This window comes from Microtus pennsylvanicus, chromosome 13, assembly GCF_037038515.1.
Source record: "Microtus pennsylvanicus isolate mMicPen1 chromosome 13, mMicPen1.hap1, whole genome shotgun sequence".
In the NCBI taxonomy this organism is placed as follows: domain Eukaryota; kingdom Metazoa; phylum Chordata; class Mammalia; order Rodentia; family Cricetidae; genus Microtus; species Microtus pennsylvanicus.
The window spans coordinates 69,880,905-69,905,848 of record NC_134591.1 but is presented as its reverse complement, the minus strand read 5'-3'; the positions used below and the strand labels follow the sequence as shown (position 1 = coordinate 69,905,848).

The 24,944-nt window shown below is 49.3% G+C and overlaps 1 protein-coding gene across 2 annotated transcripts in view; it reads left to right on the top strand.

Moving 5' to 3' along the window:
- The window catches only part of Vwa5b1 (von Willebrand factor A domain containing 5B1), a 65,019-nt gene that overhangs the window by 25,047 nt on the left and 15,028 nt on the right, over positions 1-24,944 (top strand). For both annotated transcript variants that reach the window (XM_075945788.1, XM_075945787.1), the window contains 10 exons: positions 2,094-2,239; positions 3,049-3,180; positions 3,715-3,839; positions 8,306-8,482; positions 13,750-13,860; positions 15,840-16,042; positions 16,479-16,593; positions 16,926-17,111; positions 19,134-19,305; positions 20,840-21,030. In XM_075945788.1, the coding sequence (XP_075801903.1) occupies positions 2,094-2,239; positions 3,049-3,180; positions 3,715-3,839; positions 8,306-8,482; positions 13,750-13,860; positions 15,840-16,042; positions 16,479-16,593; positions 16,926-17,111; positions 19,134-19,305; positions 20,840-21,030 (1,558 nt within the window). The remainder of the gene's footprint in view (positions 1-2,093; positions 2,240-3,048; positions 3,181-3,714; positions 3,840-8,305; positions 8,483-13,749; positions 13,861-15,839; positions 16,043-16,478; positions 16,594-16,925; positions 17,112-19,133; positions 19,306-20,839; positions 21,031-24,944) is intronic.

Here is a 24,944-nt window from a genome sequence, read left to right as displayed (position 1 = left end):
AGAAAGAAGGAAGGAAGGAAACAAACTCAGAGGGAAGCCAATCATGGTGCCATGCCCCCTTTAATCCCAGCATGCAGGAGGCAGAGGCAGGCAGATGAATCTTTGTGAGTTCAAGGCCAGCCTGGTCTACCCTGTGAATTCCAGGACAGCCAGAACTACATAGTGAGACCCTGTCCCCAAGCAACAATTTGAAGAGAAGAGATCATTACTATCATGCAACAGCTGTGTGATTCTTTATGCCTGTGGCTTGAATGCATAACTAATTGTATAAAAACTGTGGTTTGAGAGAAGCTCTTTGGGCTATGGAGATGAAGAAAGGGTATCCAGAGGCCAGGCCAGGCTTCATAAAGACCCTGACAGTGAGGACAGGGCGGGGCCTAGGGAGGAGCTGACACAGGTAACAGGCTGTAAGGCTAGAAGAGCCCAGCGGACTCTGCATCTCCCTAGTGCAGCAAAGAGCATTAGTGAGGGCTTCCAGCTGGGAGAAAGGAGGTCCTTCTACAGTGTGGGAAGGGAGGGGGTGCCACGGCCTGGGAGGTACCTGCTGAGATCACTGTCTATGAAAACAAGTGTTAACTGTGTGTCGGGGGGGGGGGGGGGTCGGGGATGCAAAGAGGAGAGGATGGTGTAGCTGCTGTCTTATAGAGCAAACCAGGATTAAACAACAGCTATGATCTTCCTCCTCCTCTTCTCCTTCCTCCTCCTTCCTCCTCCTTTTCTCTTCCTCTGTCCTCTCCTCCTCCTTCTTCCACTTCTTCCTCTCCCTTCCTGCCACTTCCCCTCTCCACCCGCCCCCTCTTCCTGAGCTGTTGGGGATGGAGCCCAGACCCTTACACTGGCTATACGAATGCTCTATTGCTCAGGAAGCTATGGAAATACATTCTAGAGGGGCAGGGAGTATACAGAGATCCTGAGGCTGCAGTAGGTTTGATTGGCTATTGTTGGGCTGAAAATGGCTACAGCAGAGTGTAAGAGGAGGCGTTGAGCTCACAGGGTGGTGAAACAGATCACATAGATCTTGAAATGCCAGGAACAGGTGGCAAAGCTGACCTGGGCGGGGACCATCAACCCCACGTGTCACTTTGCAAGTCCTGGCCATGGGGCTACAGTGTGGGTTTGAAAGGCAGAATCTGACTGGGGCATTCTGGACTTTAGTAGAGCAGAGACCCCTGGTGAGCTAGCCCCTCATTCCAGCTGGCAGAGTTGACAGTTATGCCCTTGAGACATCTGTATCAGCTCCCCATGAACCTCACGGCTGCCCAAAGTCAGCTGGTGCAGTGTTTGCCAGGCCATTGGGAAATGGGGGGGGGTGCTCCCGTTCTCTTTCAGGAAAATGGGAATTAGACTACAAGCCAGGAAAACCGTTTGACTATGATTAGCATCTGCCCTTTACCTGGGGACCCAAAGAAACACTCTTTATAAGGTCAAAAGGAGACCCAGCAAGGCTGTTAGTGGTGGGGTGGTATTTGTGAGCACAGGGAGGAAATGAGTGCCTGGCAGTGGATAGCCCGGTGTGGTATCCAGCCACCAGCAGGAACTTTGAGTGACAGCATGTGGCCCAAGCTCAGAACAGACTGAGTGAAAGTGAGGGCATCACTGAGATGCATGATAGATCACGGGCACAAAGCCATGTGACGCAGCAAGTCATCTCATACCAGAACCAGGCAAATCTGGGCCGGGATTGCCAGCTCTGCCAAATCCTAACCAAGTCCATGGGTGAGTTGCTCTGTTTGCTGGGCCTCAGACCCTCGTGTAGGAAGTGTTGGGCTCTGATGTCCTCTTCCTGGGTTTGTGATGTGAATGATGAGGGTTGAGGCACTGGGAACCCATATCTGGATCTTGGCCCATCCCAGGTACTCCCCAGTAATAGTTATGGCATCTCTCTGTATCCAGCCCCTCCCTGGAGTCAGGCTGAATGTGATGACAGAGGTCCTGGGATGGGAGGAGGTATTTGAGACTCACAGTCTTCTTATGCTGCCTTCCTCTGTCTGGGCTTCATCCTCCTCCCCCTCCTCCTCTTCCTCCTCTTCCTCTTCCTCTCCTCACTTCATTTTCCTCCTCTCTCCTCCCTCCTCCTTCATACACCTTTCTAGCAAAGACCCACACTGCTATGGCATCCAGACTGTGGACTCCTGGAATGGGCTGTGTCTGGCTACCCTCCTGGATACTGAGGTGACCAACCCAATGGAATATGAATTCAACTTTCAACTGGAGATCCGTGGGCCATGTCTGCTTGCAGGTGAGAGGGCACTACCCAGGTCCAGAGAAACAAAGGAGATGGGGCTTCTGACCCAAAGCCTCCAGAGAGATTGGGGAGGGCAAGAGGTCACAAAGACCACCTAACCCAGACAGAAGTCAAAACTGAACAACTCAGAGCTGGATGTCCCAAGATAAACTTCTCCCCAGGACAGCTTTCACATTAACCCAGCCAGACCCTACAACTTCCCTGGGGAAATATCTTTCAGAGAGTGGTAGGTAGCTCAACCTTCTCCAGAAGGCCATGGCTATAATGCTGAGCTCTGGTTCCCTCCTGGCGAGTATTCAACTCCCCCCTGTATCCTTGCTTCACTCTAGAGATTCTGGGGTGAATTCTGGTAGTGGAACATTATAAAATTCTCTGAATAATTCCAACAAGTAACCAGGGCTGAGAACTGGGGTTAGATAGTTCCCTCCCAACCATCTTGTGGTTTTAAAGGGCACAGGGCATGGTTTCTTATCAGTGAGTGTTGATTGCAATGCAAGGAGCTCTCAAAAAGCACCCACAAAAGTGCCCCACCCATGGAGCATCGAGCTCTTTCTGGTTGCTTAGCAACATTTGTGGGTACACCCCATACCCCAAGAGCAAGTTATATCTTGTGGTCAGGAAGGAAGGACCACTGGGCACAATCTACACTGTGGGGAAGCTGAGGAGGGTATCCATGCTCACACACCAAGGTGTGTGTCCATGTTAGGGCCAGCCTGCCAATCATCTCTAGCCTAGGTCTCAATCTCCCTCTAAGCTCCTTTCTCTCTTGTCCCTCCCCTGTCCTGTCTTTCTGTGCCACTCAGGGGTGGAGAGTCCCACTCATGAAATCCGAGCAGACGCCGCCCCCTCTGCACACTCAGCCAAGAGCATCATCATCACCTTGGCCAACAAACACACCTTTGACCGGCCAGTGGAGATCCTCCTCCACCCAAGTGGTATGGTACCCCAGGAGGGGCTCTGCTGCCTTCATGGAAAACACCTAGTCAGGGCAAGAATTGGGATGGATGGGAGATGGGAGAAGAGACCAAAGACTTGCTCCCAGGGAAGTCTGTCTCTATTCAGCAAATTTTCAGCCCCAGGGATCACCTGCCTGGGGGGGCGGGGCTTGAACCCCTATGCTTGCTGAGCAGAAGTTGCTCTGACACTTTGTAAACTCTTAGAGCCATTCTCTGCCCCCTTAAAAGCTCACAAAATGTCTGGCCCTGAAAAGATGCCACAGGCATTTGGCTCAGCATCAGTCCATTTGACGTAAGGGTAAACTGAGGCCCACGGAAAGAAAGTGGTACTAGGCTTCCTCTACTAAGGAGTCTTCCCCTGGCCCCTACTGCCTCACACACCCAGGGATGTCACCCTCTACTCCAGTTGAGTACCTACTCCCATCCCCCCATGAAGAAATCACCCCTAGTCGACAGCCCCCGCTGTGCCCCTCACACCCAGGCAAAGGCTGAGTGTTGATCTCGTCTGTGCAGAACCCCACATGCCACACATCCTGGTGGAGAAAGGGGACATGACCCTGGAGGAGTTTGAGCAGCACTTGAAGGGGAAAGCGGATTTCATCCGGGGGATGAAGAAGGACAATAGTGCCGAGCGGAAGGTGAGCCACTGGTGGCAGAGCTGGGGTACCCTGGAGACCTGTCTCGGTGAACCCTTGGGGCCTCTGCGCCTGGAGGGGAGGGCATGACTCCCCTGAGGTCACACCCTAAGGCTGGTGGCCATATTTGGACAAGAAGTGAGAAGTGTTTCCTTCTGGGGTCCCAGATACCTCAGGGAAGGTGGGCGTGGACTTCCTGATGCAACGATCACCCCATCCAATCTCCCTGATGGCTCAGCTTCTCCTAGTACCCTCCCCAGCACTCCTAAGCCTGGCAAGGCTTGTAGCTAAGTACAGATGCCATCTTGGCCTTATTTCTCCAGGCCACTGCGGCCCTATAGCCCCCTCTTCACCTCCAGCCCTCAGAATGCTAAATAGGTTCCTTGTTCTTCCGTCATCTGGAGTCCTTACTATCTGCTACAAAATGGATGAAAGAGGGGCCAGGAAAAAAAATGTCCTTTTCCTCTGTCATTCTCCAGTCCCGACAGTGAAGGGTAAAGAGGCACTGACTGCAGGAGGGCAGGGCAGAGGGTGAACCCGCAGCCCCACGTTGAGCCCAGTGATCTCCCTTCCACACATGGTGCCCCACACAGCGCGTATCCTGGATGTCAAGTGTGAAGGCACATCTCTTTCCATGGATGCATTTGCTGATAAGCAGTCTGAGGCCCAGGGCCCAGTGTTACCTCTAGAGTTAGATCTGGGGGTATCGGGGCTAGAGGACCGGCAACTCTCTTAGAGTGGGGTGCAGTGTTACTGCACTTAACTGTTCCTCACCTTCTCGCTGCCCTTGCTGGTACAGGGCAGTGGGAAGGGAAAAGGACAGGAAGATGTGGATCACCTAACTGCTTGCACCAACCCCACAATGGGAGACTCCAGTGGAAACCCCTGATGGGGGAGATTCAGGAGGCTTAGTATCATCACTCTGCTTACAGAGGGAGGCCGGGGCACTGCCTTGCAGATGAATATGCTAGAAAGGGAAGCTGAGCGAGGTCTCAAAGATGACAGAAAGTGTGGCATGCCAAAGGTGCCACCAAGCTCCAAGAACAAATGATGCTGTCTCCCAGAACAAATGATGGCGTGGAAAGGGTGACACCCCTCCCCGCTCCCAAGCCTGAAGGTGGCTGCCCTGGCTGCCAGGCCTCAAATCAATTAGCTCTGGGACCACTGTGGCTAACGAGAATTAATATGCTACCTTGGGTTCGTTATGCAAATAGCCTGCATCCTCACGGAGTTCTGAGAATGACGGCGATCAAGAGGCAGCTGCTCAGAAGTGATGAGTTTATTGTAATTGGATAATGGCAGCTTGAGGAGCCATTAGGGAATCCGGAGCCAGGCACCCATTTGTCCCTCTGAAAGGCAGAATCAGGTTGCTAGAAAAGGAGCTCCTTGTGGCTGGCAGAGGTTGCTGTTCCTGTTTTGGGCTCTGTCCATCCAAAAAAACAGCCAAGCCAGGCAGTGGCCTTTTGGCAAAGGGGGTTCTGGGTGTGAGGGAGAGTGGGATTCACAAGTGGGAAAGAAGTCAGGTCAGGGGCATCCGGAAGGCAAGCATCACCCAGGAAGGATGGGTGATGAACTGCCAATGGCTGATGTAGCAATGAAAAGGGCAGGACGTGCTGAATGGAGGAGATGGAGGTCCTAAGAGAGACAGAGACTGAAACAAACTAACCAAAAGATGCTCAGAGAGGCCAGTAGCAGTCAAGGCACACAGGGGGGCGGGGCTGGAGAGAGAGAAAGAGCCAGTGTCTCTTTTATTCATTCAGCAAACACTGAACTCCCAACTGATGCCAGGCGTTCTCAGTCCTAGAGAAACAGCTTTGGAAATGTTGCATTCCTTACCTCAAGGGACTTATAGCCTAGAAGAGGAAGACCAGCAAGTGAGCAAGACTGACTGGGAGGGGGCTGAGACCATGGGAGAAGCAGGACACGATAACATGATGGCAGGCGGTCTTTAGCCAGGTGTCAAGCAAATACCCATTTGAGAACAAGATCTGTTTGGCAGAGGCCCACGGGGAGAGGAGTGGGCAGAGAGCGCAGCCCCTGGGATTGCAGGCAGAATAGCAGGATGCAGCTGAAACAGAGCCCAGTAGTGGGCAGACATGTGGGACTTCATAAAGTACAGCATAGACTCCATGCCTTAGAGTACTGGGAAGCTGCTGCCAGCCGCTGTGTGTACAGAGACCACAGGGAGTCAGCAAGTGGTGTCTGTGGAGGTAAGAGAAAAGCCTGCCCCAAACTTGGGCAGTGCCACAGAGACAGCAAACAGGACACGTTCAGGGGTCTCTTAGGTAAGGAGTGAGGGTCTTTATTGAAGAATGGGCTGGGAGGGGTCTGGAAGAGAGGAACACTGGGGACAACTGCTACATCTCTGGTGTGAGCACAGGATGAGTGCTTATGCCCACTGTTAAGATGGAAGAGAGAGAGAGGAGAATGAGAAACACACACACAGAGATGTGTGGATGCAGACAGCCTGCGGTGGAAAGAGTGGGGATGGAGGAAACAGATCCAGTTCAGAATGAGCTGGCTAGAGAGTCAGGAAAAGGGTTCTGCAGCTGTGTGGAGCCTGCAGCAGGCCCGGAGCCCGAAGGAAAATACAAGGCCAGAAGATAAAGGCACCTGCTTGACAGCTAAGTTTAATCCCCAGAACCAACATGGTGGAAGGAGAAAACGGATTTCTACAAGCTCTCGTCTGACATCCTCATGCACACGCTCACACAACAGCAAAATGCATAACAACACATCAATGTAAAATCAAATAAGCAAAACCAGAAAGCGAACTAGCGAAAGGTTGGCAGTAATGTGCCCGCCATGCAAGCATGAAGCCTGAGTCCCATCACAGCGCCCACATAAAAGCCAGGCTCACAGGCCTGTGATCCCAGCACTGGGGAAGCAAAGACAGAGGCAGGGGATCCCTGTGGTTTTCGGACAAGTCAGTCTACCCGAATGGGTGATATTGAAGTTCAGTGAGAGGTCGTGTTTCAAAAACTAAGGTGGAGGGCAATTGAGAAAGACACTCAAAGTTGACCTCTGACCTCCACGTGCATACACACACACACACACACACACACACACGCACACACGCATGCGCGCGCACGCACGCACACAGGTAAAATCAAATAGAACGCCTTGGAGCCACTGTCCTTCCTGACTGTCACTGTTCATCGCTTAACTGAACACCACAGGACTCCCTGGAGATACAAGAGACCAGGATGAAGCACAGTAGCTAGAGGGGAGACAGCAAGCAGAGCAAATGCTGCACTCAGTGTGAGAAGTGCTTCAATCCCCCAGGATGGGCAAGGGCAGCCGCAGCAATGATAATGACATTGACTCTGCCCGGCGGCCATCGTCACAAGTGTGGCATCCATCCACACGACCACTCCACAAGGCAGGCATGCGTGCTCATTTCATAAAAGCAAATATATCCACGTGGAAGGGTGGGGAAGGCTTTGCAAACATGGATAATGTGATAGAGAAGAGTCCATCTGATGGCAGCAGGGATCCAGTAAGCAGAATGGTGACCAAGGTGAGCCAGAGAGGGGCTTGCATCCACTGTGAACACCAAAGGTCATTACTCAGTTAGGGGGGTTCCCCCTCTATGTGCTAATGTAACTCATCCTCAGGACCACCATAAGAGGTCAGTGTTTGCACCCCGCTGTACATGTGAAGAAAGGCCCAGAGGAAGGACTTACCTGATGCCACATGGTTGCATGGCATCAGAGTTGGGGTTCAAACTTGCAAACATGCAAAGCCTGTGTTTACTGCTGCTGCATGCCATCCTCTAGTAGGCACAGGATCCAGGGACAGCCAGCCTGGAAGCTTTCGGCACAGAGTATTAGTTGGATCTAGGTGATGTTTGGCGAGTGATGGGGCGCTGGTATGAGTCCCCAGGATTCCTCAACTGCCCAAGTGTTGCATGACTTTTTCCAGAGTGATGTGGACGAGTGTCTGTGCACCCCAGGTGGGCCACCAACAATGAACTAAAGAAATGATCCCACTTCCAATGTAAATTAGTGAACCAAAGAGTATGGGGTTACTTACAGGAGCATGGTTGACTCAAAGGCCTCAATAAACAGCCCAACTGAGAGTGAGCAAAGACTCAAGACAGCTGCATCCCTGGAGCTCCCTGAACAACTTGGGCATATTGAAGAGTCTCCTCTTTCCAGCAGTGAATGCTTCTTCTAGAACCCTGGGCGGGTACCTTGTGAATCCTGTAGGTTTCAGGAACCCTGTGAGACCTATGACTTGTGTTGACTTCCCAAGCCTTGTAAATCTAGAGTCCTGGGAAGGTGCCTTGTGAATCCTGTAGGTTTCAGGAACCCCGTGAGACATGTGACTTGTGTTGATTTCTTGAGCTTGTAAGTTTAATTTCCCTCCTGGGTCTTAAGGAGCCTCCCTGCCACAGGAGGAAATGTTTTAGTTAGAAGGAAAGAGCTACACTCCACCAAATCTGAGAGTGTTCCCTTCTCCTCCAGACAGAAGTCATCCGGAAGCGTCTCCACAAAGACATTCCCCACCATTCGGTCATCATGCTCAACTTTTGCCCTGACCTCCAGTCTGTGCAGCCCAACCTGAGAAAGACCCACGGGGAGTTCATCTTTCTCATCGACAGGAGCAGCAGCATGAGCAAGACCAGCATCCAGTGCGTCAAGGTACCGTGTGTGGGGACCCTGTTCCCGGGAGCCAGGGCTCAAGTCCATTGGCTGCGCTCCCTTCCGCCTGGCTTCCCGAGACTTTCTGTTCTAAGAAGCCACTTGTTCAAAATCAGTTTAAGCAGAGACACCTAAACTCAATTTGTTCCCAAAATAAACCCTTGAAGTGATGGAAACAGAACCAGAGAAGCTATCCATTTGCAAGGCATGAGGTCCTTCACTTTCTGCAGACTTGTGCTGCAAGCCTGGGCTGGGTAAAGCACTCTACTAGGTTCTGAGTGGGAAGGGGCACGGGTGGGGGGCATGTGCTGGGAGCCTGGAATGTGTGGGATAACAGGCTAGCCCCTCAAAGTGTGTCTAGGTTTTTAAGAAATTGAGCCTCTTGTCACAGTCTCCACATGAAGAAACGGTTCTTGAGAGTTGTGCTCAGCTACCCATAATCTGTGATCAAACCAGTGACTGCCTAACTGCCCCCTACCCCACCCGACATCACAGAGTCACTAGACGTGGCCCCTATAAGTAGAACCCAAGAGAAAAGATTGGATTTGCTCTGGGTAGGTAGCCAACTCAGTAAAGTGCCTGAAAGGACTAGAATTTTTTTTAATTAATTAATTTATTTATTAAAAATTTCTGTCTCTTCCCCGCCACTGCCTCCCATTTCCCCCCTCCCCCAATCAAGTTGAAAGGACTAGAATTAGAGTCTCAGATTCATGTCTAAAAAAAGTCTTCAGGTGCGGTGGTGCGCACTTGTAATCTCAGCACTGGGAGACAGAGACGGGTGGACCCGTGCGGCTCACTGGCCAGTCAGCCTAGCAAGTGACTGACCTTGAGAACAGCACCCCAAGTTGTCATCTGGTCTCCACTGGTATATGCACACACACATGTGTGTGTGCATGTGTGCACGTATATGAGAGCGCATGTACACACACACACACACATACACAAATAAAAACATTTATTCTTTCTCCCAAATGACTGGTGGTGGACAAAGCCATCTTAGGAAGAGAGAAAAAAATCCCAAGATGCTAACATAGTCAGTACCTCATAGAGCTCACAGTCAAGTGTGGTGTGGCTTAATAGCCAGTCAGAAGGCCTGGGAGTTTGATTTTTGTCTCCCTGTTTTGGAAGCTCCAGAAAAAAAAAAAAAAAACAGAAGAAGAGCCTCCCTTAACCACCACAAATCCCCTCTTCCCTGCCAGGAAATCATTAAGCTTGTTATGGAATTATCCAATGTTCCCTTTTATTGTGACTTCTGCAGGTGTCTGTCTCCCCATCTGGAGTTATGAACTCATTAAGGGAAAAGAACTGTCGCGTCCTCATCTGTCCCCGTATGGCCTAGCTCTGTACTTCTACGTAAAACACCCTCATTCTGTTTATTGGACTGAGGGATGGATTGTAGCTCAGGAGAATGAGAGAAGGAAAACCAGGAGAAAGTGGGCTCTCCTGTCACCAGAGAGTCCACCCTTCCTCTTTACCTCACCCAGGGGGCGGGAGCAAGCTCTTGTTTCCAGAGCAACAGACTCAATGAGGAGAGAACTTAGGTGGAATCCACAAGGCCAGCAATCCCTTACTCCCCTTAGTTCCTCCACATCTTGAATAAGGTCAGAAGGATCATAGATGAGAGCCAAGAGCCTTCTGGAGGCATCCGGACACAGGGATGTGAGATTGGGGAGGTCCTTCTTCTACCCCTGCCTGCCACCAGAGGTGGAGGCAGGCGGGGAGCTGTCCGAGCTTTCTGGAGTGCTGAAGTATACTTGTAACTAGTGTGGCTCTCTACAGCCTGTTCCACACCCACACTGAGACCCCCCTTGATCATGTAAAAGAGCCCCAGCATTAGAAACTGAAAACAGTCTTTGGAAAGCAGAGCATACCCTGTCTCTCATATCTGAGGTAAGGAAACTGGATCCTTAAGGGGTTAAACACTTTACCAAGTATCACAGGACTGGTGGAGGGGCTGAGCCTTCCAGGTCTGCGCCCATTTTTCTTGTGCTGCTTAGGAGAAGCGAGCCATGGCATCTGGTTTTTACAAAGCTCTCTTGTTTATGTCACTTCTTCTGTGTGGCATGGTTGAAGGAGCAATCCCGGGGTCCAGAATTGATTCTGTCACAATGGCTATGTGGCTTTAGACAAACTGATTCTCAACTGTAGACCTCATTCATCTTTTCTGTGAGGTGAGAAGAAAGGATTGATCCAGGGAGGGCAATTGTATGTCGTGTGGCCCTCTGCTTCCCGCTCCGCAGCCTACCGAGACATCAGTAATTGATCCTGACTGACCCTTCCCCGCCACCCCACCCCCACCCCTGCTAAGCCTGGACTGTGTCTCTGCGTTCTCCTCATGCAACCACTCCGGGAAGCTGTTCTCTTTAAAATGAAATTGTTTATGAGCAGGAACCCACTTCATTAGCTGCAGCCCTCTCCACCCTTACCACTTCAGAAATCTCTGACAGGGACATTCTCTAGTCCGTCCTTCAGTCCCCTTTCCCCGTGGAGTCTCCCCCTTTGCTTTTTTTTTCTAGTTCCATTCTCTGGGCTCAAGGTCATCCCTTCACAAATGGCTCTGCGCCCGTGCAGTCCACTCAGCTAAGCATGACCCTTTCAGAGAAAGGCACAGAAATTACTCGGGGAAAGCCTTGCCAAGGATAAGGCTGGTGGGGGGTGGGGTGGGGATGTTTGAGTCATTCATCATGGTCCATCGGGTAGAACTTTTAGGGAATGCAAGGCTGAGGGAGGAGGGGAAAGAGTAGAAATCCAAACAACCCACGCCAAAGGGGAAAGTTCAGGCAATTTAATTTCCGGCAGCTGGCCTCATTCTTCAGCCGCCACTTGCTGCCAAAAGCAGGGCTTTAAAAAAAATATTCTAATAGGTGTGAGCCGAGGCGATCTGTATGGATCAGCAGAGCCTCCTGCCAGCAGGAATATGCATTAGTGGCCAGTGAAAAAAAGCAGATATTGACTTCTTTCGTAGAGACACAAAATGTATTGACACAGGCTGTGCAGAGAGGCAGCGGGGACATTAATGGCAGCCTTTAATGTGAGTGTTTGCAGAAGGGGACAGAAGAGGGCTGCAGGGCTGTGGCGCTTAGCCGGTTGGATGATGTGGCAATTGCCGGAATCAACTGGCAATGTTTGCTTCTATGTTCTAGAGTATTATGGTCTGTTTCTCTGAAACTATGCTGAGATTCCAGGGAATGGGGAGCATAAATATGGAGGTAAAGGGGAAGACCTTTCATTTCCGCCTCTGGGCTGAGGCACAGCCAACACAAATGAAGTCTTCAGAGCTGTATTAGGGATTTTTTTTCTCTTGATTTGATTTATTTTGTGGACATTCTGGGGTGTGTGTGGGGTGCCAGAGAACAACTTGTGAGGTTCATGTCTCTCCTTCCACCATGTGGGTTCTAGGGATGGGCAGCCGATGCCATCTCACCAGACCCGGTGCTGGGTTTGTGAACATCAAAGCCAGAGGCCCAGGTTTGTTTTTTGTTTTTTGTTTGTTTGTTTGTTGTTTGTTTGGATTTTTTGGGACAGGGTTTCTCCATAGCTTTTGGTTCCTGTCCTGGAACTAGCTCTTGTAGACCAGACTGGCCTCGAACTCACAGAGATCCGCCTGCCTCTGCCTCGAGTGCTGGGATTAAAGGCGTGTGCCACCACCGCCCAGCTAGAGGCCCAGGTTTTATGACCCAGAACAAGGCCTCAGCTTTCCTGAGCCTCCACCCACTTCCCTACAAACTAGAGGCATTGGTACTAACACAGACCTCACTGGGTTGGTAACAGCTCCATGTATGTCTTCCTCTGTGCCATGCTGAGGCTCAGGCAGACCCAAAGTCGAGTGATTAACGGGAAGGTGGGGTTTCCACTTGAAGCTGCCTCCCTGGCCCACTGCTCTATACTCTGTGTGATAGTGTCGGAATGTGGTTGTTAACTGAGGTTGTCTAACGCTGCGGCCTCCCGCCATAGCAGCGGGGTATTGGTCATTGATCATCACTCTTGCCAGTCTTCCTTCCCACCGTCACTTCGGCTGATTTCCTTCCTTGCTTGCTTCCTTTCTAGATTTTGGTATACAGTTGAGATACACATGTAGCCCAGACTGGTCTGGAAGTTCCTACATAGCCCAGGCTGCCCATGAGCTAGTAATTCCCCTACCTTCAAATCCCCAGTGCTGAGATTTGGGACATGCACCACCATATCCAGCCTCATTGATTTCCTCATATTTTCTCTTTCTTTTCTCCCTTCCTTCCTTCCGTCCTTCTTTCCTTTCATGTGTGTGTGTGTGCGTGCGCACGTGTGTGTTGCATGTATATGAGAATGCAAGTTCATGCATCCATGCTCATGCATGTAGAAACCAGAGCAGAATATTGGGTATCTTTCCTCTATCATTCTCTACCTTGTGCCTTTAATAAGGGATCTCTCCCTGAACCTGAAACTCACCTTTCCAACTAGGTTGGCTGATCAGCCAGTTCTCATGATCCGCCTGCCTCCACCCACCATTGCTAGGGTTACATGAATCCACAGCCATGATCAATTTATTATTTGGGTGCTGGGGATTCGAACTTGGGCCCTCATATTTACAGAGAAAATGCTCACACTCTCTCCATCCCCACACTATTATAGTTAGCACTTTTACCAAGGTCTCCTGGTGGTGCACATTTACAGAAGATAGGGACGCTAATGTTCAGACTCTGGAGGTCAAGAGACATGCTTGAATCCTTGCTGCACTGTTTACTAGCTGGATGCTCAGCCAATCATTTGCCCTCTCTGAAGAATGGGGATAACAATGAGCCTGTTGCTGAGGCTGATCACAAGGCAACACACTGGGAGTACACCATTTGTATCTAATAAATATGAGTTAAAGAGACTTCCTTGGGGATGTGTCACCAGTGATAGGATGGTGCTGAGGCAGGGGTCTTGAATGAGCGTCAACAATGGGATCTTCCCTCAATGTCACGTTGGCTTTGGCAGAGGGGAATGGGCAGACCCTGCTCTTCCCACCTCTGAATGTCAGCAAGAGGTGATGGGGACTCCGAGGCCATTGCAGAGTGCTCATGATGAGTCAGGCCTGTGCATGGATTGGGGGTCACATGCTGGCGGCTTTGATGGGTCAGCCTCTGGCCAGGAGCGGCAGATTTTATGATACATAGAGAAGGAGTGCTGGGTGCAGGTAGGGTGACAGGTCCCTGTGGAGGTGGCTCCATGCTGGAAATGGCAGCATTGATGTGTGGTGTAGCAGTAGCCCCTGCTGAACTCTGAGAATCCCTTTTCTTGCCTGGCAGGAGGCCATGTTGGTGGCTCTTAAGAGCCTCATGCCGGCTTGTCTCTTCAATGTCATTGGGTTTGGATCCACATTTAAGACCGTCTTTGCTTCCAGTCAGATCTATAATGAGGTAAGGAGAGGTAAATCTGGACCTGGGTGGGTGATGGGCAGTGGTGAGCAGGAAGGGGAAGGGAACAGCAAAGGGGTCACACTGGGGACAGCCTCAGAAGCTGCCTGCATGAGGCTTGCTGATGTCTTCAAAAGTCTTCTGCCCCTTACAGTAAAGTCTGTGAGATCATGGACATGGAGAGCGGGGACAGAGGATAGGGACACATCTGTCATGCCCACCACAGCCCCTATCCTCTTGAGGATCATGGGTTCATCCAAGGCTGAGCTACAGAAATGAATGGCAAGAGACAGAAGAACAATTAAATGGCCAAGTGGCTTTAAAAGTGGTTGTGGGGTCCTTACAAGGCGAGAGCTGCTGTTTGGAACAAAAGGACTCTGGCCCCAGCAGCAAAACTGGGCCAGTCTATCCAGAGCTGAGAAGATGGGGGAAGGGCAGACAGAGTGAGGAAGGAGGAAGGAGAAGAACAGCACTGGCTACTTACTACTGAAAGTGAAGGATGGATTTTTAAAATAAAAGAGAAATACATGTTGAGCCAGGGATGGTGGCACATATCTGCAATCCCAGCGCTGGGAAGGTGGAAGCAGGGGATCAGGAGTTCAAGGTCAGCCTCAGTTACGTGATGAGTTTCAGGTTAGCTTGGGCTATGTGACACCCTGTCTCAAACAAGCAAGAATAACAATGCCTTTGATTGCTAATTTTTAGATCTAGATAATCAAAAGGAAAAAAAATGTTTGAATTTCCCTTGATACCATCAGTCAGACAAAAACAAAAATGACAAGAAAAAGTGATATTTCCAGGTCACCTTCTGTGCGTTTCTGTGCGTTTCCACACATTTTCAAGTTAGGGACTAGGTCTTCCACACTGGGACACGACCTACTTTCCCAGTCTATCAGGAACATATTTTCATGCCAAATAAATCCCATCTGTGACATCATTTTAATGACTGCCTGCCCATGGCACAGACAGAATGGGATTGATTTGTTTACAAAGCCTGGAAGCTGGCCTTTCCGTGGCCTCCATGTTTTTCTACTTAGTCATTTTTGCTTATGGATTTCCTATGCATCTTTGCCTGTCTCCTGGGATGAATTCAAAGCTATGTCTTCATCATAAGACTTGATATTGACAATATTGACCATTACTATTATTTTTTAAGAGAAGGTTTTGCATCATCTAGGGAGACTCTTAACTCACACGCAGTTGAGGGTGATCTTGATGTTCTGGTCCTCCTGCCTCCACCTCTGGAGCAGATTACAGGGTGATCTTGATGTTCTGGTCCTCCTGCCTCCACCTCTGGAGCAGATTACAGCCATGCTCCACCACAGCTTGCTCACATGGGGTTGGGAGTGGAACCCAGGGCTTGCCTGGATACTACCAATGAACCACACCCCCAACTTCAGTATTGACCATTCCTTCTAAGTCCATTCAAACATGGATATAGGAAGAGAATCTTCCTTAGCCAGGGACAGGAGATTGAATCTAGAGGGAATCAACCCCTACTGCAATGCCATCTATCTGATGTCCATAATACATGGTGAGCCAGTCCCCACAGGTTGGTCCAGGAGGGAGGGGATCTGGAGCCCAAGCTGGGAAGCAATTGTCTTCTCAAAGTGTCATGGGAGTCGGTGCCAGAGTCGTATTCAGTGTTCATGTTTGAGGATGCTCAGTACTGTGCTCTCTCCTCCGTGCCCCCTGCTTCCCTTACCAGGCAGGGATATTACTTGTACTGAGCCGTTAAGAGCTCAAAAAGTCCACATTTTTTTCTGGGGGTGCTTATGTCCCTATAGAAGAATGCAGAGAGGAAAATATTGTCATTATTCTGCAAATGGTGGCATTTCAAGACATTGACGGGGGATAATTTTCCAAATGGGAGGACAGGGGTATATGGCTGAACTAAGAGCTAGAGAAGAGAGTTCATCCTCACCTAGGAGGCATGTGGTGAACCTAGGACCTGTCTGCCCTGCCATGGTCCTTCCCTGCAGGCGAACTTGGCCAAGGCATGTGACTGCATCCAAAGAATACGGGCTGACATGGGCGGCACCAACATCCTCTCCCCTCTCAAGTGGATCCTGCGGCAGCCAGTACACCGGGGCCACCCAAGGCTACTCTTCCTGATTACTGATGGGGCTGTGAGCAACACAGGGAAGGTTCTGGAGCTGGTGCGGAATCATGCCTTTTCTACCAGGTCAGCCCAACCTGCGGGTCTAGGGTCTGATTACCCCCAGGCTGCCTGAGTTTGGGGAAACCCAAATGAGAACAAATTTTCACTGTACCAGAGGGAGAGGATAGCACCTACACTTCCCAGAATGCTTTGTTTCCAGGATGCTGAGAGGAGATGCTTTCCATGTGTGCCTTCTCTCTCTCTCTCTCTCTCTCTCTCTCTCTCTCTCTCTCATGAGTTGCCACAGCTTAGCAACTAGAGACTATGTCAGTGCTGACTGAGAGTTGGTTGTAGTGTGTGTGTGTGTGTGTGTGTGTGTGTCCATGATAACTCCTCTTCCTCCCCAGGCTTTTTACCTGAAGACAGAGTCATCTTTAAGCTGCCTCTGCTGGACTATGCTCTGTCTCTTAGTCTGCTGGGGACAGTGACCCAGAGCTACCTTCCTGTCCCTGTCCTCCAGGTGCTATAGTTTTGGGATTGGACCCAGTGTCTGCTATAGACTGGTGAAAGGACTAGCGTCTGTATCCAAGGGCAGTGCGGAGTTCCTGGCACTGGGGGAGCGGCTGCAACCAAAGGTACACAGAAGGACCTCTAGCATCTCCCAGTACTGCAGCTTCAGCAGCCCAGACAGGCCCAAAGCTGAGCTCTATGCTGGGCCATTGAGTTCATCAGAGCCATCCTTTGATCCTCTGGTTTTCTCCTTTATAAAATGTTAAACTCAGAGCTGATGGCCAAGATCCATTCCAAGAGTCTAAGGAGTTCAGAGGTGTGTCCACCCCTGGATCAGCTGCCCCAAGCCTGCTGTGCCTTCCTCCCCACAAGAGCACATTCTCACCATCTTTTTGTCTCCTCATCTCTTTATGTCCTCCACACACATCGTCCACTCCATTCTGACGCTCCGCAACAGATGATCAAATCCTTGAAGAAGGCCATGGCGCCAGTGCTGAGTGACGTGACCGTGGAGTGGGTCTTCCCTGAGACCACAGAGGTCCTGATCTCACCTGTTAGCACCAGCTCCCTCTTCTCTGGGGAACGGCTGATGGGCTATGGCATCGTGTGCGACGCCTCCTTGTACATTTCCAATTCCAGTCCCGTAAGTACCTCAGACGTGTGGGAGATCGGCTGAGGGGCTGCCTCCTGGCCCCTCTCCCAATGCTCATTGTGGCTGGATTTTAAGGAGTTACAAACTCAATGCCTGAGGTGGCTAAGTAGAAAACGAACTTAGTATATTAAAAGATAAGATCCGGGGCCATGGTTCAGTCAATAGAGGGCTTGCCATGCTAGCAAGAGGACCTGAGTTCAGTCTCCTGTGTAGAAATGCCAAGTACAGTGACATGCACTTGTCTTCTGGCCTTCACATGTATGTGTGCACATGTGCACCCATGACCACAGGGACATACATGTTCACTTGCTTGTAAGAAAGAGGGACGCCATGAAGGAGAGCAGCTATGGCTGAATTCCTAGCTAAGGCCAAAGGAGCAGAGGGGAACATGTCCAGTTGCCTAGGGTTTACCTGACTGGACTAGAAAGCCTCCATTCATGGTATTGAAATGTTTCTGTACTGCGACACAGGCCGTGTATTGAATGTGCTTATAGAAAATTGGAATGCTATACGAAATGTCCAGAATTTTTTAATGGCTCATATGAATGTGTTATAGAAGGTGGACTATTCAACTACACAGAGAATATTCTAAACAAAATACTGGCCACGTTTTTTTTTTTTGTCCCCACATTTCTTTTGCATAGTCCATGTTTTATTTCATTTTAATTATACTTGGATTCCTGCAAGACACTAGATTATCAATACACATTCCTATAGAGGAACCCAACCAAGTCATCAGTTCCTCCTCTTGGACTGGAGAAATAGTCCAGGCAAAGTCAAGTGTCTGCCTCTCAAATGTGAGGAATGGAATTTCACCCTGGAACACACATACTTGAAAAGCATTGTAGCACCTGCTTGTAATCCCAGAGCTGGGAGGTGGAGGCAGGAGGATCCATCCCTAGGGCTTGTTGGCCAGACCTTGAGCCTAATGACAAACTCACAACGCGGAAAGACCCTGTCCCAAGGAGGTAGACAGTGATGAGCGTTGTTGAGGATGACACCCAAGGTTGTCTCCTCTGGATTCCACACATAGAGCCATGTATATACAGTCTCATGGATGTGAAAAGACATATGAACATGCACACATACATACATATACACACACACACCATTTTTTTCAAGTTCTGTGTTCTTCTCCCATGAGACTGGCCATGTTGTCTCCTGCTACCGGCAGATGTCAGATAAACATCACCTTCATCTGCTGTGGACGTAAATGAGACTGGCCATTACCCTCCTGGAAGGCCATCAAGAAATAACTCGTGAAATCAGAAATACACAACTCTTCCAATCCAGAAATGTCACTCCTAGGTTGCTGACCACAGGGCATACGGTAGTAAAGACAAACAGTCATGAAGCAAGTGCTTCGCAATGAAAGGCAGCAGAATATTATACAACCAGATGTTAGAGACAATGATAGGCAGAAAGAATGCTTCAAGTACAAAGTTCAAGATACTAATAAATGTTTATGGTCTGGTTTTTGTAAAATAAAACATGACCTCCCAAAGTGTGAACTCTGTGTGTGTGTGACTGTGTGTTTCATGAAGAGTAAAATGAAAGGACACATGTTTTATCTGTTAGGAAACAAGAATGAAATTTAGAATTACATTTTTAATTTTTTCAGTGTACCAAGTCAATGATTAAATATTACCATAATATAAGAAGAAATTCTATTTTCTCTCTCTCTCTCGTTTTTGTTTTAATGTTGTGTTGTTGGGACAGACTTGTACTTTGTAGCCCAGGCTGGCCTGGAACTTGCTATGTAGCTCAGGCTAGCCTTGTACCACAGTTTCTGAGTGCTGGGATCACAGCTGTGAGCAACAATATCCAGCTCCATGTTCACCATCTCTTGACCGGAAATTCACCTCAGTTCTCCAAACAAACCAGCAGGCACTCCTTCCTTATTCTGCTATGTTCCCAGAGGTGGACACCCACCTGAGCCCCCCTCACACCCTTTGCTACCCACGGAGGTCCTTGCTGAACCTAACTTTCCTCTCACCCGTCTTTCCTCTCCAGGACAAAAGGCGAAAGTACGGCACGCTGCAAGCTCAGGAGTCCAGCAGCTCTGTTTTCTATCACTCTCAGGATGAGGGACTTGGTCCGGGCAGTGGGAACTGTGCCAAAATCTTCAACCCAGGGCAGACCCAAGATGCCCATTCATGCAATGGAGACTCCCCCTCCCATCACGGTTGGTCCTCTGCTTTCTGCACAGCTATGTTCCCTTTTCCTTGGAAATGGTAATGATTGCTACCTCATATTGACCAGTTACTACATGTTAAACATTTGATAAAAACCATCTCTGGGACCAGTGGCAGCTGTGTGTGTGGATACAATGATACCCACAGTGTACAAACCAGTTAGAGCTATGGGGGTGGACATTCTGATACCCATGGAACAGACTGGGAGACAAAGACTACAGAATCTCAGCAACTGGCTAAGTTCTTGGATACTAAAGAGGGGGTCAACCTAGACCTATGTGCCTTTGTAGAGTTTGATGCCATTTTCAAAAAGCATTTACTGATTATTTGTGGAGAGGGAGGCAGTAGGATGGCTCTCACCTGGCACCTGCCCTCAAGATCCCCCCTTTTAGACACAAAGACACAATTGACCTTAACTCTGATAAAGCAGAGGAACAACTGTAACCCCAGGGAGAGAAGAGCGAATCTGCCTAAGATCACAGGCCACTGAGGGTGGGTTCTTAGTCATGGAAAAGGAGAGGAAGTGCCTGGGAGCAGAAGCACTCAAGCAAAGCCATGGAGGCGTAGCACATAGAAAGCACTGGCCATTGGCTACTCATCTCTTCCAGTGTCCTCTGACCACTCGGCATCCCTAAAGGGGACAGGAGGGACCGGGGAGATGGCTCGCTGGGTAAAGTGTTTGTTGAGCAAGCACGAGAAAGCGATTCTGGATCGCTAACGTAAAGCCCACTGTTGAGAGGATGCAGGAGGATCCAGGGGCATGCTGGTCAATCTAGCTTATCAGCAAGCTCCAGTCAGTGGGACGTCCTGCTCTCCTTGGCAGTACATGGACTAAAATTAGGACGATGTGGGGGAGATTGCATGGCCCCTGCACAAAGGTGACGAGCAGATGCATGACACATTCCATAGCGCTGAATAAATCCAACATGAAATAAATGCAAATAAAAGTAAAAATCCTAAGATTGAGGCTGGGGAAATAGCTCGGTGAATCAAGTCCTTACCACACCAGCAAGAGGGCCAGAGGCTGGCTCCGCAGAATCCATCTGAAATGAGTTGAGTGGAAAACAACTGGGGGAGATTCCTGACATCAACTTTGGGTCCTACCTACACACAATGTGCCCAACTACCCACCCACACACACTATATCACACCACATACACCACACACACACACACACACAAATGCATGAACACTGTACAGACATACACACACAAATTTAAAAAGAAACAAGGTAGATAGCAATAGAGAAAGAAACCTCACATTCATCTCTGGCCTCCACAAGCATGCATGTGCGTGCACGCACACAGGAGAGCACACACATACATGATGAAGAGGATAGAAGGGACAGTTATGAGAAGTTAGACCAGGACCAGACCTGGCAAGGCTTTGGATGCTAAGTGAGACACGGGCACATATTGCTGTAAGAAAACGGGAACTTGAGACATTTCAAACAGGAAGGTGGCACTTTCTTTCCCCCCACTACCCTCCACCCTGATAACACCCCCTCTTACTACCCTTGTCCAGGTCTGGATGTCTCCCGACGACGGAGGGCATACAGCACCAACCAGATCTCTAGCCAGAAGATCAGCCCAAGGCCCACCACAGCCAGCGACCCCACTGGGATTGCCAGGAGACACCCACTGAGAAAAGCCAAGGTGCAGGACCTTACCAATCAGAGCAGCTCAGGGAGCCAGCGGTGGCAGATTGATCTGCAGGTACCTAAGCAGGGCTAGGTGGGAGGGGCTGAGAGGAGTTTGGTTTGGCTATGGCTCACACAAAACAACAAAGATGGAGCGTTTATCAACACAAGAACACAGAGTATCGGGTAGAATGCAGAATCCAGATCATGCTAAGGCCAAGTTTCCTGTTGATGTTAGTTTTCATATACATTGATGACCTCAGACTGGTCATCTCTGGCTTGGTGAGCTTGCCCGAGCCCTGTACACAGCACTTCCCCATAGGCACAGGACACTGTATAGATTCTTGTCATTAAGTTTTATGGTACCTGGGAGAGGAGGGAGTTTGGAGACCATCTACCCTCACTTGGTACAGATGTGGCAACTGAAGGTCAGAGAAGTAAGCCGACTTGCCCAGAACCACACAATGGATTTGACCAGGGTATCCTGGCCCTCAGGGTTCTTGCTTTCCTCCTTCACACTGCTGGTCCTTCCATGACTGGGCAGTCATTCAAGGCAAAGAAAATAGGAGTCGGGGCTGGAGAGATGGCTCAGTGGTTAAGAGCATTGCCTGCTCTTTCAAAGGTCCTGAGTTCAATTCCCGGCAACCACATGGTGGCTCACAACCATTTGTAATGAGGTCTGGTGCCCTCTTCTGGCCTGCAGACATACACACAGACAGAATATTGTATGCATAATAAATAAATATTTAAAAAAAATAGGAATCAGAGCCACCACAGGAAAGGTCACTAGTGTCCTGTTAGGTCAACCCTCAACAACCTCAGCATCATTGCTGTCAAGGCTCTGCCATAGGGGCTGGTCCTGGACATGATAGAATATCTCTGGAGCCAGGGGGATAAATCCATCTAGTTGAGACCACTATGCCAAACCACATAATGACTTAAGCATTTTTTTTAGGGCCCAAGCAGCTTCCCACCATCTCCAGTGCACCTCCCACTTCCCCGCCACGTTCTCTCCCAATCTCCACATATGCACAGGCCACATACCACCTGGCCCCTGGGGACTCTCTGGGCTTCTCCAAGGACCCTCGATGTACATGGTACACGATAGTCTTGGAGTTAGACATTCCTCTCATACATTTCTGAACCCCTCTGAGCCCCACTGTCTAATCCACAAGATGGGGCGAGTGTAGATGGTGAGCCACCATCCGCTAGCGGATACAGAGTGGAAGCAGACCCCAGACGGAGGAGGCTTCCAGGCTTTAGGGGATGTAGGGTCCAGTCCCAGCCCAATGCCTGGCTGCAACCTGTGTTTCTCAATGGCAGCTCTATTCACTGAGTGTTCCAGGCAAGCTAACTCCTTTCTTCCTCCTAGCTAGCTCCATCTCTTTCTCCTCTCCTGTCTGACATTCTGGGGAGATCATGCCCCTCCCCGGCACTCCACTGTGTATGTAGATTCCCCAGAGTCTCTGGCTGGGGGAAAAGCTAGCTGGTAGATGCTTCTGTTACCATGGAAACTGTAGCAGAGTCCATTTCTCTCTGACCCAGTATGGGTGATGGTAAGGTCAGGAGAGAATATCTCAGTGGAGGGGTCAGGGAGTCATAGCTGGGCACCTGCCCCCCACAGAGGTACCCTAAAAGTGGCCACTCTCCTTTCTTTCCCTGCTTCGAACCATAGAGACAGGAAGACAGCCCTTTTGTGGGAGGCACATGTCAACAAGAATAGATACTTAATAGTGTGAAGAGACCCCCAAAGTTTACTGATATCCCCCCAAATTACACGACGCCTGCTAAGGGGTTTTGTCTTCTCATCTTGTTCTCCGGCCAGGTCATGGATGTGGTCTAAGAAACTGGAAATTCGTTTTAGCTTAAAATTCTCCCCTCACAATAGTCACCCGAACTACACCGAATTCGGAATGAAACCTTTCAAACAGTTCCGCTTGGTATAAAGTACAAATAAAGTCTCCCTCCCGACACCAACACGCACTTGATTCCGAGTACGTCTTTCTAGAAATACCATGCGCATACACGTATATGCAGAACGCAGGCATATTTTAATAGCTGCTTATGCAAACTGCCCCCCAACATAGTGCCTCCGTGCTTTTTTAAAATACATTTTTATCACATTTGTTTCCGCTGTATATACGTTTGGGTGGGCGAGTGGGCGTGCATGCATCTGCACCCATGTGGAGGTTAGAGGAGAATTCCTAGGAGTCAAACTCCGGGTGTCAGGGTTGGCGGCAAGTGGCTTTACCAACCGAGACATCTCACTCGCTCTCTTAATGGCTTTCAGATTCATGTTTGTATACAGTAAAATCACTCTTTCTGTTGAACAATTCTCTGAGGCTGATAATCACCAACTTTACTCTTTGTCATCACTGAGATACAGATCTGTCATAATGTAACATTTAAGGTAATTTTTCTCAACTACCTCCTCACAGGAGTATGAGGAAATCCTTCTATTCAGTATTGTGAGGTCCTCCATTACATAGGTATACTATAACTCACTCTTCCATACTGATGGAGATGTAGTTTCCAGAAAGTTTGTTTGTTTGTTTTTTTAAGTCAGGGTGCCACTGGCTGGCCTGGAACTCACTGTGTAGACCAAGGTGGCTTCAAACTCACAGAGGCCTGCTTCCCTTGCCTCCTAAGTTCTAGGGTTAAAAGCATTGCTGCCCCTACTCAGATTATCAACACTGCAACCAATAAATACACAAGGCTTGACCAGAGACCTTGGCACTCCCATGGTTCCCACAGGGTTGAATTTGTAAAAGTAAAAATCGCTGTCTCAGGTAGCCCGTGGATTTCAGTTGGTGATAGGCAGCCCATTGTCCCAGTGTGTACCCCCGCCATCCATAAGAGATGCTGATACATTGCCACCAAACATTTAGGTATTTGTGAATCTCCAATATGAACAAAGGTGGCTTTTTTTAACTGCCATGGCTTTGGACGTGCCCGCTTCACTTATTGGTGTATTTGATTCACACCGCTGTGGATGAACGCCCTCACTATTCTAATTTTGTCTTTTCCCTCCAATTACATGCGAATTTTTTTTCTTTTAAAGACCCGGGTAAGGATAATTGTTTATTGAGTACACCGGAAAAGGGCAAATGGGCTGGGCAGTAAGTACAGTGCCACTTGCCCCTTAGGGCAGTGATACACGAGGCAAGGGGATGGAGTGTCTTCCTGTGTTTGAAAGAAGTCTCCTTGTGTGTAGCTTCTGGGCAGATAGTTTGTGTCATGAGGAGGAGGGCCGTTCATATTGGCTGGTGAATGATCCTAGGATCTTAGCATGAGTCACCATGGATACCATCCAGGCATATAGTCAGTCTCTGCCATGCAAATCAGGGTAGCCCTGGTCCAAGGATAACATCAGCTGGCTGGGGTACTGTTCCTGGGGTCACGTCAGCCTGACATGCTGTCCTGTCATGATCCCTGAGTCCCATATGGTGGAGAAGTGTCGTGTGTGTCCTCTGGCCACGCATGCTCAATGACATGGCTTTACACACAAACACACATGGTAAGGAAATGAAAATGCATTTTTTTAACAAACACATGCATTTACAGAAGTCAGTGGTTGGGTGGGACCTAGCTTAGAGGATCCTGAATTCTCAGGAAACCCAAGAAATACCAAGAGCACTTCCTTTAAAAAAAAAAGAAAAAGAACTCACCATACGTGTTGCAAGGGTATTTCCCATCTACCCCTTGGCTTTCAGATACTTGTTTATACCAAGCCCAAGAACAGATAGATGAAAATCAAAACAGACCAAAAAGCCCGTAAACAACGCCAAACACACATGCAAGCTTTGTAAGACGAGTGTAGCGAATTGATAAGCCATGGAGAGCCCACTGTGTTCCGTAAACAGTGCTGAGATCTGCAGCATTTGGAAAATCAAAGTAAAAGCTGGCTTCTCTCGCCTTATGGGAAAATAAATTGCATATGAATCAAAGATTTAAACACACACAAACAAAAATAACAAAACTTTTAGAAGA